This window comes from Homalodisca vitripennis, chromosome 4 (genome assembly GCF_021130785.1).
Source record: "Homalodisca vitripennis isolate AUS2020 chromosome 4, UT_GWSS_2.1, whole genome shotgun sequence".
Lineage (NCBI taxonomy): Eukaryota > Metazoa > Arthropoda > Insecta > Hemiptera > Cicadellidae > Homalodisca > Homalodisca vitripennis.
In genome coordinates, this window is record NC_060210.1 from 7,452,306 (window position 1) to 7,467,879 (window position 15,574).

The 15,574-nt window shown below is 32.1% G+C and overlaps 1 protein-coding gene and 1 long non-coding RNA gene across 2 annotated transcripts; both read left to right on the forward strand.

Annotated features, from left to right (window-relative positions):
• Window positions 1–679: 679 nt before the first annotated feature.
• Window positions 680–7,300, forward strand: LOC124358904 (sulfated surface glycoprotein 185-like). The gene is made up of 3 exons (XM_046811155.1): window positions 680–851; window positions 3,784–3,935; window positions 5,193–7,300. Exons 1-3 carry the CDS (start codon window positions 752–754, stop codon window positions 5,286–5,288), a joined length of 348 nt encoding a protein of 115 aa, XP_046667111.1. The 5' UTR covers window positions 680–751; the 3' UTR covers window positions 5,289–7,300.
• A 5,338-nt stretch (window positions 7,301–12,638) lies between these two features.
• On the forward strand, window positions 12,639–15,229 carry LOC124358905. Its single transcript, XR_006922086.1, has 2 exons — window positions 12,639–14,530; window positions 14,676–15,229. It is a non-coding gene; the product is annotated as an uncharacterized LOC124358905 (long non-coding RNA).
• The last annotated feature ends 345 nt before the right edge of the window (window positions 15,230–15,574 follow it).

The following is a 15,574-nucleotide window of genomic DNA, read 5'->3' on the forward strand; positions in this document are numbered from 1 at the left end:
AAAATTATGTTCTATATTTTACTTTTTAATTTTTTGATGAAAAGTCAGGATTAGAACAAATTTAAATAAGTTTAATTTTTGTTATATAGAACATGAATTTATGGTGAAAAGTTAGGGTTCCTATTTAAAAATACGAAAGTGACCTCATAAAACCCCATGAGAATAACCTATAACACATCGGATAGAATTTTTTTAAACCTTATAATTTTTTCTATATAACTTAATTCATAAATATTTTGTAATGGGTTATAATTTAAACATTGGACCAAGTCGAATGATATTTTATAATAAACAAACTTAAATTCCAATAAAAATAAAATTTTATTTTATATGGTTGTAATAAATTTCAAATTTATTGGCATTAATCATAACAGGAAGATCTGTCCCATTTAAGGAAATTATATATAGGAAAATGTCATAAGGCAATGAATTATCTGATAAATCAAACTACTATTACCTATTGCTTTTTTTCAATTCTAAAAATAATAAAACAATGAAATATTACGTTTCTACATTTAAAAAATTCCATATTGTTTTGTAACATACATATAGAAAACAATTTATTCAAGGTTAGGTTCACTTATATGCTCTAAAGAGTATTTTCTAGCAAGTTACGGTTAGGTGAGGTTATAATATTTGTTAGCTTTCCTAGGATCAGACCTTCTAGAATGTTGTCCTGTTATATATAATAATATTATTTTAACATGTAAACAATGTTTAGTTGACGCCGACACGACCGCTACGTTCAGAGATGGAGAAGGAGAAGAGATTGAGCCGTCCGGCCAGTGGACAGTTTGCCTTCAACAACCAGAGACTCACAGCCGTCAATGGGTCCAGCCGAGACTCTATAGGTAAGTCATATGTGTTAATGTGACATAGTAAATAAGGAAAACTGTTTAAATAACTTTCCACATCATTGATCGACCCTCCGACTGCTATTCAACGGATATCAGTTGATTTGGACCGCGGGCCGCCCGCCCGCTTAATCTCATTTGTTACAATATGTAAACAATTGACAAGTAAAGAAGTATTGATGCTATTCGTATCATAGGAAAGGTTGCTGAACACAACACTGGTTTTTTTATACTTCTATGACGGAGTAATTTTAGAATGATGTTGCTATTTTCGTCTTTACAGAAAAAAATAGTTTCACCCACATTTTGTTTTTGTAGTAAAATATTACTACATAATTATAAATATATGACTATTCTAAATTTATGACCTTTAGGTTATTATAAAATTAAAAAAAACCACAAAAACATTATTAAAATAACTTTTTTAACAGGTTATTATTTCTCTTTTTAGAAATGGATTATCATTTTTTATAATTTTTACTAACCATAAAAAATAAAAACATTAGGTTTTCTCACAATATTTATTATTGTAGTGTATTTACCCTAATTACTTTTATTGTATTATACTGTTAATTGTGAGCAAAATGATACCAAGGTTTGCAGTAGAAAAGTATCTTTTACAGACTTTAGAAAGGAAGTTTGCAAAACTGAGAAAAACGGCTTGGCGTTAAGTAAAAAACTAAGGGCAGTTGCAGGGTTAATGAACCTAAGTATTTATTAGTGTTTTTGTTACTAATTTATGTTTAGTTTGGATTAACTATAAGTACTGAAAATGTCCATTATCAAGTAAACATTGTGTACATGCCAGTAAAAGCCAAGTGCAGGAATTTGATCAAGCACCAGAAAAAGAAATGTTGGTACAAGTTATGAATAAAATTCCTCATCTTGATACAAAATTCCTTATAAACTATTGTGATATTTTTATGGATTAGTGATATGTCTGAAGTATATTTTAATAATTTAACCAGTATTTTTATATCCTTTGCGGCAGTCAATTTTAAACTTAAAAAAACTGTTTATTTTTAGTTATTTTTTTGTAGTAAATTTGTTTTAACAGCTTTTTTGTAATTAACCATTTAAGGCCAGCTAATTCTAAATGCACAAATTCATTGGAAGAAACATTAGCTTAGTGTTCCTAATGGAGAAAAACTAAACAAAATCAGAGCAACGTAGAGTCAGCTGACTCTATTTTTATATTTTTGTGATTCTATTATATTTTTTTAATTCTTAGCTGAGTAACGAAAATCATTTTATGTATTCAACTGTATAAAGCAAATTTTTGTCAGATAGATTCAACAGTTCTTTTATAAGTTAAATTGTATTTTATCGCTAAATCGGTCATTGATATATTAATTAAAAAAATATATTAAAAAGGGAAAATTAGTTCATCATGTCAACAGAACAGGTAATATGGTACAAAAAAGTAAAACAAAAGTGATTATTAAACAACTGGTTACTTCCAAGCTTAGGTTTTTTTTTAATGTAACCTTGTTCCCTGATGTACATTGCTAATGTTTTCAACTAGGTGAAACATGTCATATACTGATAGTAGAAATGTGCTAAAAGAACCGGAACACTTCCATCAGAACATTCTGGAACTGGTTACTTACTTCTCTTCTTCGGCACTTCATGCTCCTTTAGAAAAGGTTATGCCTAGAAGTTCCGGCTCTGTTAGGCGGAACGACTAGGCTGGTAAATGTTCCAATTCTGCTCTATATTACAGGCAACCACAATATTATTTCATGTTCCAACTTGTTGCTGAACCAGATTGTTAGGAGGAAAACTGTTTTATACTTTGTTGTATCGTTCATTCATTCTATCAGACTGTATAGTCTATTGATTGAACAATTTAGTCAGTGACGTTTTGTTAGTGATGCTAACTAATAAATAACATTTTGTTACACGATAATTTTAAACTATTAAATAAGTTTATGTTTCATTTTAACATGTTTTGTGAAAACACTAATTGTTGCAATTATGGCACTTAACTATTTTATATTGATATATTCAAAGTACTATTAACTTAATTATATGTTAGCAACTAATATGTAACTTTAAGTATTCGTAGATTTAATGAATGAACTTGGTAAAGTGTCTCTCTTAGAGCAGACTACTTGACAATAGACAAATAGACAATAGACAAAATTCTCTATTGGTAATCTTAGAGATCAGAAGGGTGTCACAATACATTAAGAGTTTCGCCATTTTTCAAAGTTAACAGATACATCTGGTAAATAAATAGTTCTTATATATAAGTTTAAATCTTCTAATTGGAAGCTGACAAGAGACTTTGTGTTTAAAATTCAAATATCGGAACCAGAAGGAAATCAGGTTGAAACTGAAATAAGTAGACATGCACTCTTGGAATCAAACCCCTAGAGCTGGAACCATCTCGCGGAACACAATGGGGTTCTCAGCGAATACCCAACAATACAAAACTGAATAAACGGCAGCTATAAATGTGGGCCATGTCTTGTCACAGTAAATCTGCCCTAAATCAGTTATTTATTATTCGATTTAAATAATTTTTGTGTCATTAGATTTGTGATAAAATGCTTTAAAAACTGCTATTCTTGTACTTGAGAAAAATTGCCGGTTTTTAAGATATTAAAAATTCAAAAGTTTTAATGGCCGCCATTTTGAAAATTCTGAAGATAATTTCATGATTATTTTTCAGTAACTGGTCTTTTTATTGTAAACAATTGACCCAAATTTGGTAAAAATGTAATTAATTATTATTGAAGGTATTAATTTTTTTATAAGAAACACATACAGATAGACAGATGGGAAACTAAGCATCAGAGACCCAGGTTCGTATGTTGAAATATGTTTGTCTTGAGCAACGTGGTATATCTTTGTCCAGAGAATTACGGGACACTCTGTATAGTTTGCCAATGTGATGGAGTCAGATGTGTATTGGCGGTTTCAGGGACGACAGATTCTACCAACAGTGAAGAAGACAATACCCCGCCACCACTGCCTGTCAAACTTCGAGAGGCAGACTACTGCAACCTGCCAGACGACAGCCCTGTCAGCCCCTCTCCCCCCACTACCACCCCTCATACCCCAGTCAGACCTAAGGTACTTCACAACAATCTGGATCAGTACTATTACTTTGTGTTTATCAAATTGTATTTATATGTTTAGGATGATCACTGATTTTTATTTTACCACTTTTGATTTACAACAACTACCAAGGTAATAATCCTTATTTTACCGAACAAGAATGAAGAAGTAAGGTGTTTATTATCTAAAGATAGCTAAGTTATAAGGATTGTGAAAATAAGTTTACTTTAACCGTATTTAAACGTAATGGCCAATATATGTGAGGACTTTATTAAATTATTTGGTTCCAATTCTATTGCATTACTAACCGATTTTATATTACATGGAGGAATTATTGATAGTTTGTTACTAAAATTTATACTTTTAAGGTCTGTAATTACAGAAAAATATTTGTGAGTGCATGTAGTTGGCATTTCCACATTTGTCAACTCAATGCATTACATTTAATAAGATAGCTATAAGAACAGTATTATTAATGTAACTTAAGTACATATTTTTAACCCATTAACTACCAATTAATATTCAAATGTTTTTACCTTCAGGTACCGAATTAATTGTTTATTTTGCAATAGAAGTTATTGTTTTGGTGTTAGGTACAATAAGAAATATTAAAGAACCACATAACTTGTTAAAATTGTATTTTATTATCTTATATTTTTAGTATTTAGTTGGATAGTAACAATTAGATTCATACAAGATCTACCACTAAAAAATAAAATTATGTGGACCATTAGCTTGCCTTGGCCACTTCCAAGGTCGAAAGTTAGGCCATTTCTTTTTTTGCCACTTTCACTCAAAATTTTGTCATCATTCGCTTTATTTTTACTTTCATTGAGTGTGTTCTCAAAGTTACGAAAACTCATAAAAGAACGACGTTATTATACTGTGACGTCATTTCATACTGTAACTAATCAAAACAAATAATCAACAGAAAAAACGGTAAATAATTGTTTTTGAGAGAGGCAATCAGCTTCAAAATCAAACACATTATGACCATTGGTATAATAGTATAGATAAATGCAAAAGTAATCAATATTGGGAATATGTTTCGACTCGAAAATTACGAACTTAGCGTGACGGACAGTGCCTGTCATCGTAATTATGACACTAATTGATGATGGGCAATATACATCATTGGTACCCGATGGGTTAATACCTGATAATCTACAAGTGGAGAACTGTGGTTGATAGTTTGCTGAAATTATTTATACTAAGTTCTTCTTTATAGTTTGTTACCATACAAGTTTCCATCGTGGACTTTGTCTGTTCCAGCCTCCACCCCCGGAGCCGACAGACAGGGTGTTGCCCCCCACGCCTCCGCCCAAACGCCCCCACATCAAGCCTCCGCTCAGCATGCCTCTCGTATGACTGACTGCCATATTATATTACTAGTGACAATTTAGATGTAGCTTAGGTTAAGACGATACTTCCTTCCTAAAGCTTCCTGTCTCAGCTTAAAACTGCCTCTCTCTTTTAATAAAAAACACTTAAAATTTTTACTAGGCAAAGTTATTTATTTGCTAGACTTAAACAAAGCTGTTGACGGATTAAATGTACGGGAGACAATAACTGCTCATTGCTACTTACCTTGATGCATTATAATTATTGTTGAAGCAGTACTCTAAAACTTGTCCTGTTTGGTAACTGAAACAGTATTGCATAGAACCGGTTTTACTTACTTTATAAGGGTAATTTGTAATTTAGTGTGGATTAAACGTAATCCAGTATTACTGTATATACTATTTACATAACTTACTATGTATCCATTGATTAAATCCACTCATCCAAATGTTACTGTAACATGTCTGGTCATTTCAAATTAGTGATAACATTAATTATTAAAACGTTTGGAATTTTATTGCAATGACTAAATGAAGCAATAAATAAATACAAGTCACAAAAATAAAAGATTAAAGTGATATTGATAAAAATATGTATAGTTTTCCAAAAAAATTTTACAATTGTGACTAGTTCTAATACAGTAAATACATTTTTAATTATATAATAGACCTTAATATATTAATTTTAATGTTTTGATTTGGTTCCAATGTTATTATTCTTCTATAACATTACAGATAAAATAATTTTGTTTAAAAGTTTAAGATGCTAATTCATTGTTCTAACAAAAAGATAAAATTTAATATTTGTTTGGGGCCAATATTTTTCTTGTAGTGACCGTTGATATTATACGCAATGTCTTGAATTGTTATAACCAATTCACTGTTAGAGTAAAATTACAGAAATAAAATAAGTATCCTGTTGATTCCAGTTATGTTAGTTTAGCTGTTTTGTACAAATAAGATTATTTATATTTTAGGCAATCAATTATAAGGACAGTTTTGTATGGATTATTTTCCTTCTCAAGGACAAATTATTGCACAAACCATAAACTGCACAAAAATGCCTTCAATGAATGTTTAAAAACGTTTTTCTAAACTTAACAAATTGTCAGGATTCTCACTGTTAAGGGTTTAGATTTAGTGAGCACATTTACTTCCTTTCAGATATTTTGCACTTATATATTTTTAGAGTTTGATATATTTATAATTAAAATTTTGTTCCAATTTTTTTATTACTATAGATTATATTTATTTGTCAGCAGTTCATTGGCTAATGAATTTTTTATTGTAAAATATGTTACTATAGAATTTAAATATAAGATAATGTTGCATTGTTACTGTAGAGTTTATAATAGTTTGTTTATTTTGTAATTAATTAATGTTTTAGTATATTTGTTTATAATAGGGTTAAGTTTGTACATATATATGATTTAATCACCATTGGAATTATTGTATATTTTGCAATAACACGCCAAAGTTAGTAGTTTAAGTAATTATTTATTACAGAACTGTTTTTACAAGTTCATTACACAATTTATGTTGTTTTTTCATTAATGATATTAAATCAATGCTGTGTAATATCTTTCATTGTAGAAGGCTTGTACAAAACAAGTGTATCTGGTAATATTTGTTGTGCAATGATATTAAACTACGTAAGATCCTGAGAATTTAGTATCGGTGTTAAAATTGGAGAAATTTGAAGTAAAAGTCTCATTCATATTTTATTTATTGGTCGAGCACATTAGGAAGCCTATCATTCAAGGGGCTGGAAAAATCCCATTTCTGTCTGCCTGTCTATCTTTTTATCTTTCTATTGTCTCTCTGTCTGTCCGTCCTCACAGTGTGTAAGAAACGAACTGACCTATAGACTTGAAATTTGGCTGAGCATTAGCAAATATTTTTACATTGGTCTTGTGGGTAACCATGATGGCAACGAGAAACTACCAGAATACATAAATTTGTAAACGTGCTGGGTACAAACAATACTATGAGTTTTTAACATTTAAATTTAACACATGTAGCTTATCCATACAGTAAAAAGAAAAAAAGTAATACAGTGGAAAGTAAATGTTAAAAATCAGCAACAAGATTTGATTTCAATGCTTTCTTGCTCTTACCTCACTGGAACTTTATTATTTAAACACTGCTACGAGTTGAGTGTCATGAAACCTATTACTCTGTAGGTCGATACAATTTTCTTTTGTCTGCCGGGGGGGGGGGGGGAGGGAAGTAAAAATTTCTTTCCATAAGAAAAAGAGAATGAAATGAGTTATAGACTTGAAATTTTGCATGCAACCATCGGCGAAGCCTGTTACACCACACATGGTGTGGTTTTCTCTTACCTTGAAATAATAACATTAGATTCGAATGATAGTTATGCAATTGTATTTTGTTATAAATCCATATTTAGTTACTGACCCAAGCCATAAGAGAAAATTTCAATGACTAGCTGATTGTATTTACTCTCATACAAGGTTCATTCATTAAATTTTGTTACAGTAATCTTTAAAGATAGTCCGCTTCTTATAGATTGAGAGCGGACTATCAAAGCTAGACAGTAAATTAATTATGCCTTGTATATATAATTCCTACCAGAACACAAACTTCTCCATCTCTAAACAACTAAACAACTTTTTGTAGAAGTTAAGAGATTGCTCTAACAGCCTGTTTTGACGTCAAAAATTGATGGTGCTAGACCAAATGAATAAGGAGGATGTGATACAGCCTAAAACTGTGGGTATGTTTTTTTTTTGTTTCGCTGTGTGTGTGATGAGTTGTGTCATGAAACCTATTACTCTGTAGGTCGATACAATTTTCTTTTGTCTGCCGGGGGGGGGGGGGGGGGAGGGAAGTAAAAATTTCTTTCCATAAGAAAAAGAGAATGAAATGAGTTATAGACTTGAAATTTTGCATGCAACATCGGCGAAGCCTGTTACACCACACATCCTTCCACAATTTAAAATATGTTACATCCCAGTAATTGTGAACTAATCGCCAATATGCAGGAATATACTAATGGGAATGGCAAAAAGAAACAAAGTTGTTTTTGGCTGTGTGCTCGTTCAAGGTGATTCTGGAAATGAAATAATGGATCCCTGAGTAAGATAGGCTCTAAGAGCCTTTTGGTAAGATATGAGCCAGGCTGTGATATAGCTGTCTGCAGTAAAGCTGTAGTAAATGTCTGGAAAAAGAGGATCGAATCTAAGAAAGGCCTGGGACTCAGGCAATCAAAATTTTGGATCTACCCATATGCTAAAGTTTGCTCAAAGATCTTAGATCAAGCAAGGAAGATATACAATTAGTGCTTGGGATGCTACCTGGGATTAGCATCCTCTTCGAAAATATTTAATCAAAGTGGTTTTAAGCCAGACTGATGAATGCAGACTCTGAAGAGAGGAAGAATCATTGGAGCATATAAGGCTAAAAACTCTCCCTTCATTTGCAAAAGTAGGAAAACATTCCTCAGAGCTTATCTCCTGAACCCAAAGGACATCGGAGAACAGGAGCCCAGTAATTGGGTCTGGCAGAAGCCACAAATTTCAAGGTTAAAAAATAATTAAGTGGGGTGCAAAGGTCCATGTAGTAGTAAGTGCAGAGTCCCAAGCTCTTACCCTCATAAAAAACTGATTTTGAATTATTGATTATAGTTAGGTTGAGAGTGCTAGTGGCAGCTCCAGCTATCATCTCACATTGTGTATTAATTAAAAAAAGGTATATCTTTTGCTTTTTTGGCACATGGTTTAGTATGGGATTATTGGCCATTTCCAATCCTGCAAAAGTGTGAGTCGCAGTGGAATCATTCAAGCAAATATTGTAAACAAGATGGCCATGAAACCCAAAAGAACTTTGAAAGTTTTTCTGCCATTAATTAATGGTTATGCAGTAATTTCTCAACATTTTTGATCGTCATAACGTTCTTGTTGAGTGTTCCTGTTTATATGTGGCTACAAAGAAAAGAGGAATTGATGGTTGATCTATTCAGCAATCTTTCCAATTTTAACCTTACGCCAGTTGAGTATTCTTAAAAGAGATACATTAGTTGAAATGTTTGCAAATTGGCTCATACTCTATAAACAGTGCAAGCTTCCCATGTTGTGCAATAAAATGGTGGGTTAGAAAAAATCTTTAATGAAAGCCCTCTTAAAATACTTCACATATAAGCCAATACTTGACATTTTCGTGACTATATAAAATAAGAAGTTTATAGAATAGTGTATTCAATCTAAAAATAAATTGTGTATAGCTTACAATAACAGAATGTTAGGCTGAATTTCCAATATGTAGTGTTAACCCTCTCCTGGGAAATCGCCTTGACGGGAATCCTGGCGCTTTAGTCGAATAACTTAAGGATCGCCTTCAACTCATTGTTCTTTGCTTTGTGCTGCAATCATATTGTCACTTTTGGAAGTGCTATTGTCCTCATTCATTGAATGTTTTTATTGCTAGGGATATTATCTAGGTATGATATATGAAACGTTTTATAGATTTCTTCTTTGACATTGATTGTCACTCACCACAATTCTTTCTGACTTTTGCTGCTATCATAGAGTTATTATAATATAATTTTATGTTGTTTTGACAGTTTTAGCATTAGTTATTCATGGTTTACTACTAAGATCAACCAACTTTACTACTAAGATGGCAGGCCTCCAAGTTGGTAAAGTTGATTTGGTTTAGTATACAGTACCTTGTGATTCATTATTTTTCAAATCTTTCCTTTTTTTCTTTTAAACCCTCTCCCACTCGCAAGGCATGAATCGCAAGGCACGGTCACCACATTGCCACTGCAGCTTAAACGGCACAGATCGACACGCACTGCTTTACCCACTAGAGCCGATAAGTGCTGCTCTCGTGTAGCAATATTTGGTACTACTACGGGTTGTTTGCTATCAGGAGACCATTTACTTTACTTTTACAGTAGATTTATTCCATTATTTGGCTATTTATATTAGTTATGTGAAAACAATGGCGGGTTGTAGTCGTACACTTTGTGACAGTGAAATCGATCTCGTTATTATTAGTGATTGCGACGATTCAAGTGAGTGTAGTGATGTACCAGAGCTTTGTGAAGTAGTTGGTGGTGGTGAAGAGGATGTAGTTCGGAGTGATCACAGTGGGCAGTGACGGCGAGCCAGACAATGACCTTCACCAAGTAACTGCGCAACAAACAACCTGGCGCCCAGCTGTCCGTGTGCCCCCTCCCTGGTCTCGTACAATCAACTTCATTGAACCAATATATAGTATATAATTATAGTTAATTACAATGACAGAACGTGTGTAAGTTGAGGCGCCGCGTGTTTTGTCCGAGTGCGACCGGCAGAGCGAATTAATTGAGGTTAGAAGCACCGTGAGCGCCTGGAAACAATGCGAGCGGGAGAGGGTTAAACCCTATTCTGTCCGTCCTTCTGGGTCACTGAGCAGTGCGAGAATCTTATCAAACAGAACAAGGAGGAGAGTTTGTACTTTACAAGGTCGAAGGTATTGATAAAAGTATGAACTTCCACTATCTCTAGCTCAGATAAAAGTCCGACATATTAGACCACTCGGACTTTGCAACCCCAATCAAACCGCCATAGAATTTAATAACCTTTACATAATGTATAATATGAACAAGTTTTGTTCAAATAGCTTGTGTTAATGATTTTTCTCCCATGGCAGAGTAGCCGAATCAATTCAGCCCGGTAGTGCCAAAAGTGAATCACAGTAATTCAACTGGGAGAAGGTTAAATAGCTTATACTAAAAGTAAGTTGGGCCGAATTTTAAACTTTAAGAGTTCAACTTACAAATCCTTTCATTATTCAATTTATTTAGCCGAATAGGTTAGAAAAATATATACTACAGTTGATTGAAAATATTTTTCATATGCAAATTTTGTTGTTTTAGGTTATGTAAAAAATAAAGATAGAGCGAAACTCAGTTGACATAAAACCAATCATATGTAAAACGTAATAACAAAAAAAATTTCGTCTTCTAAAGTTCAGTTTAAATCTAAAAAATTTCATTCTGGATTTTTGACTCGAAAAGTAAGTTCTTGGAATTAGGTAATAATTTTTTATGTATATAACCTTTTTATTTGAAAATTCGAAGACTACTGTGAGTCTTGTATTAATTGAAAAGTAAAATTCCTTGTCAGTTGTAAAACTATTAGTTCCAATTTGTGATTGATGTAAATGTGATATTTCACAGACTTTTCACTTCCAGATAACCATTTTCTCAAAGGTTAGCCTAATGACGTATCCTAATTCAATGTGCAACATGCTTGAGACTGATAGGTATACCTTAGCAGTGTAGAGACGTTGGTGGTTTCCAGAATTTGTAAGTGTGTAATTTGTATCAATTTACCATAATAAGAATATTTACAACAGAGTTCCAAGATTCATGAAATTGTGTTTTTAATAAATGTATTTACTAAGCCACATTTCCAAATGTCTCATGTTAATAAAACATTTTCATTGTATACAACTACATTCTAAATAGTTTTAACTGCGTAGCTGCCACTTATTAAGTAAAAAGGGCTGCCCATAAATTACACAAGTCTTTTAAATCGAACAATAGTAGAAATGTTTTATATCACATCGTAGCGATAGTTCAGTCCTAGTTATTTTCTACAATTGATGAGAGTCATAATCATTAAAATCATAACTAAATTTTCCTAAAAAGAATTTGTGCTAATTTACCTCTACTAAATAGTAATCAATTTTAGATTTTTAAATTATTTTGTTGATTCTAACTGATAGTGTTGATTATATGATTTTGTTTGAAGTTTCTATCACTTCTTCAATACACTAGAACAGGGCTGCCCAACCTACGGCCCGCGGGCCGAATCCGGCCCTCGAGTCAGTTTTATGTGGCCCGCCTTGTTGCCAAAACAACCAAATTTGTTTACAAGCATTTGAAATATTAAATAAATACAAATTTTGAGAACCAAGCAGTCCAGCCGATTTCACGTAGAATGAGACGTATTCATTTGGTGGAGTATGAGTGTTGAAAGAAGTAAAGTAGTTGCAGACAGATTTCACTGACTACGGTGGTGGCTGCCGGCTGGCGAATATAGCGCGCGTAAATCACGGCACAGCGCGCGATGCGGCGACGTAGCCCCTACCCAACTCAAGGTCACCACTCGCCACGTAATTTGTATGTCCTAGTATCCTAGTAGGATTAATTAAAATCAATGTATTCAATTTATTGGTGACTTTTTTATTGTTCCCTCAGAATTAGAGCAAACATCCAAAAGTCTGGGTTTATATTTATTTCTAATAAAATAACCTAAAAACATAATATATTATAAACCTTTACCTAACAATTAATAAATAATAAGAAATTACAATAATCAAGAAACAAGGGCCAAATAACCTTAAAACTCATATTTTGCACAAGATTTCTGGAACAAACCCCGGGCAATACGTTTTGTTTGGGGTTCCAAATCCCCTGGGATGTTGGCCCGCTTGGCCATAAAGGCTTTACAATGTGGCCCTTGGGTAAAAAAGGTTGGGCACCCCTGCACTAGAATGTAAAATCTCTGATCTGTATGCACAAGTAAGAATAGTATTAAATGTTTTTACACATTACATAAATTCAAAGTACATATCAAATATAAGCCTGTAATGTAATTAATGATCTTGTACGTTTTTTAACCCTTTTTGGATGACGAAAATTTGAGGATTTTTAGGTACACTTCTTTTAGGAACGCATTTTCTAAGATGACAAAATATTGGAATACTGCAGAAGACGACTGTGAAAAACGTAAAAGTTTTCTAAATAAATCATAAGAAGATAACTATGTATTGTAAATACACTATTTGTTATCCAATTATACAGAATTAAACCGTGTATAACATGGTCACATTTATTAGTAAATTTTTCAGCAGAAAAGTTTGAATATTATACATTTACTTCATTTTTTAAAAGTTGACCATCAGTATACTATTATAACAAAAAACCATTTATTGTTGAAACTAACATTATTCTACTCATTACATAGTTTTCTATTCCAGTACAAAATTTTATCAGCATTGGTTTGAAAAAATAATGATTTTATTTTAAAAATTACTTTCTACGCACACTGTTGACTGACAATAAAAATAGACAGGATTTATATTGTACTGCCAACATAAGTTCTGAAGTACTTTTGTGAGGTTTATAAAATATGCCTTCATACAACAAATTATTTTTATTGTGGTATTTTCGTTATTACTTGAGTATTACACAAAAGTTCAGTATGTGGGCATATATATACGCATGTCGTCCTCAGCAAGTTATGTGTGGGCAGATATATACACAGTTGTACTAAAATGGTTAATTTCAAAACATGTTTCCCAGAGCTTTAGTTTGCACCAAAGTGTCAATTCCTAGTAAGTTACAGACCGTAGAAGAATTTTTCCATCTTTATTGGTCCGCCTTTTGTATGTTCAAGGGTTCAGGAAAAGTTTACCAATCCATGTCAACTACTTCACTAACACTTTGTGTTTATTGCAAAATCTATAGACATTTAATCACTCAGATGTTTTTTTTTTTTTTTTAATTATCTGACATAAAAAAATCTTGTTCGTGTTCTTATGTTTTTGATCTTAGTAGTGACAGAAAAAAGAGCATTATAAATACCATGCCCATAGTTAATCCTGTGTTCAGGCCTTTGCATACGTAAAGTATCATGTATTTTTTTTATTGGTATAAAATTAAACATTCTCACTTTTGCCCAATTGTAATATTTTTGATTTCATATTTTCTAGAAATTCTTCTTTGAAATAAAAAATTCAAACAATTTGTGCCAATTTCTTTTAGTTGTAAAAAGTTGGCATTATTTGGTTTAGTTTCATCATTAACAATATGCTTGTTCTTGTTGGATTTCTTTCTATATTACAAAAATATTAATTTATCTTCTTCAGTTAAATTTGCTGGTACACATTAATTTTGCTTCCTACCATTATGATTAGTTGTCTAAGCTATGCCTTAATATTTTAATGTGTTACAATTTGACTATTATCATATTCAATGTAAAAAATAAACTCACATCTAAAGAAAGTAAATTTACATATTGAAATCAAAGTCGGGACCCACCTTAAAATATAATTATGTACGAATTTGTATCTATGTAATAAATATAAAAATTTAATTTAGGTTGAATTGGAACAGAAAAGAAGAGTGGAAGTGGTAGAAAAAGGAATCCAAAAGGAGATCAGGTCTTGGAGAGGATGTCCTAGATCAGTTAAAATCAGCTTGTGAATTTATGGGCTGCCCATATTGTATTTCGTAAACCAATATCAAACAAGGTTTTATTAGAAGGTTATTTTTGACAATGAAAGGATTGTGAAGGAAACAAGATTTTTCCGGACATTTGCCATCGTTCAGTGAAACAAGAAATCATTGTTTCACTGAACGATGGCAAATGTCCGGAAAAATCCTGTTTCCTTCAAGGTTGTATTAAATGTCTGCAATATTTTAAACTTAATCGTGTATATTTTGTATAATGTATTTACACTAATAGCTTAATAATGAACTACCGACCACGGTTTTTGATACTATAATTGTATACATGTTTGTCAAGAAGATTAATACCTTTTTTACCAGATGCATGTTGTTGAGATCATTTGATATTTTTATTGGTTGTATTCCGTAGTAATAATCGCATAAGTGCTAATGGTAAAGGTGATATTCGTATTATTCTAATCTAAAATAGTCATCTTCAATGTTCTTTTAGCATAATTTTAGTCTTTCAGTAGATATTTCAGTACTAACGACTGGAAAGTACAAGGCTATTTTAGGCCGATATTTTGTTACCATATAATAGTTTTTAACTGCTTTGCTTTTAACTTTTGTCAAATAAGTACCATAGCAGTTGTGTAATTTTTATAAGCAACTTCAGAATATGAATATATTTTATGAGCTTTTTGATGTAGCATTTTTATGGAAAGTCCATGTTTTGTAAACACATATCAACTAAGCCTGTCCAATTAAAACAATTTACGAATTGTATGCTTGTTTTTTAAACCTCAATTTAGTTGTAAGACTATGCAACTTGCCGCCATGGTGGGCCGAATTTCTAAACCTCTTGGCCAGTGCATTGGATATGCACCTGAGGATACCTGGGCTTTACATCCTATGGAATAATTTTGGTTTGTGGTAATGTCTGTTCGGAGCAAAATTCAAAACGGCGGCTTGTTAAAATCTTTGATGATGAATTTCTTAAAAACTACTTCCTGTATAAAAAATGTACTAGAATCAAAATATTTTATAAATATCATTCTAAAACAAACGGGACCTCATTTATTGAAATCGCCCGAGAGATAAAAAAGTTGTGGCATTTTTCTTAACCT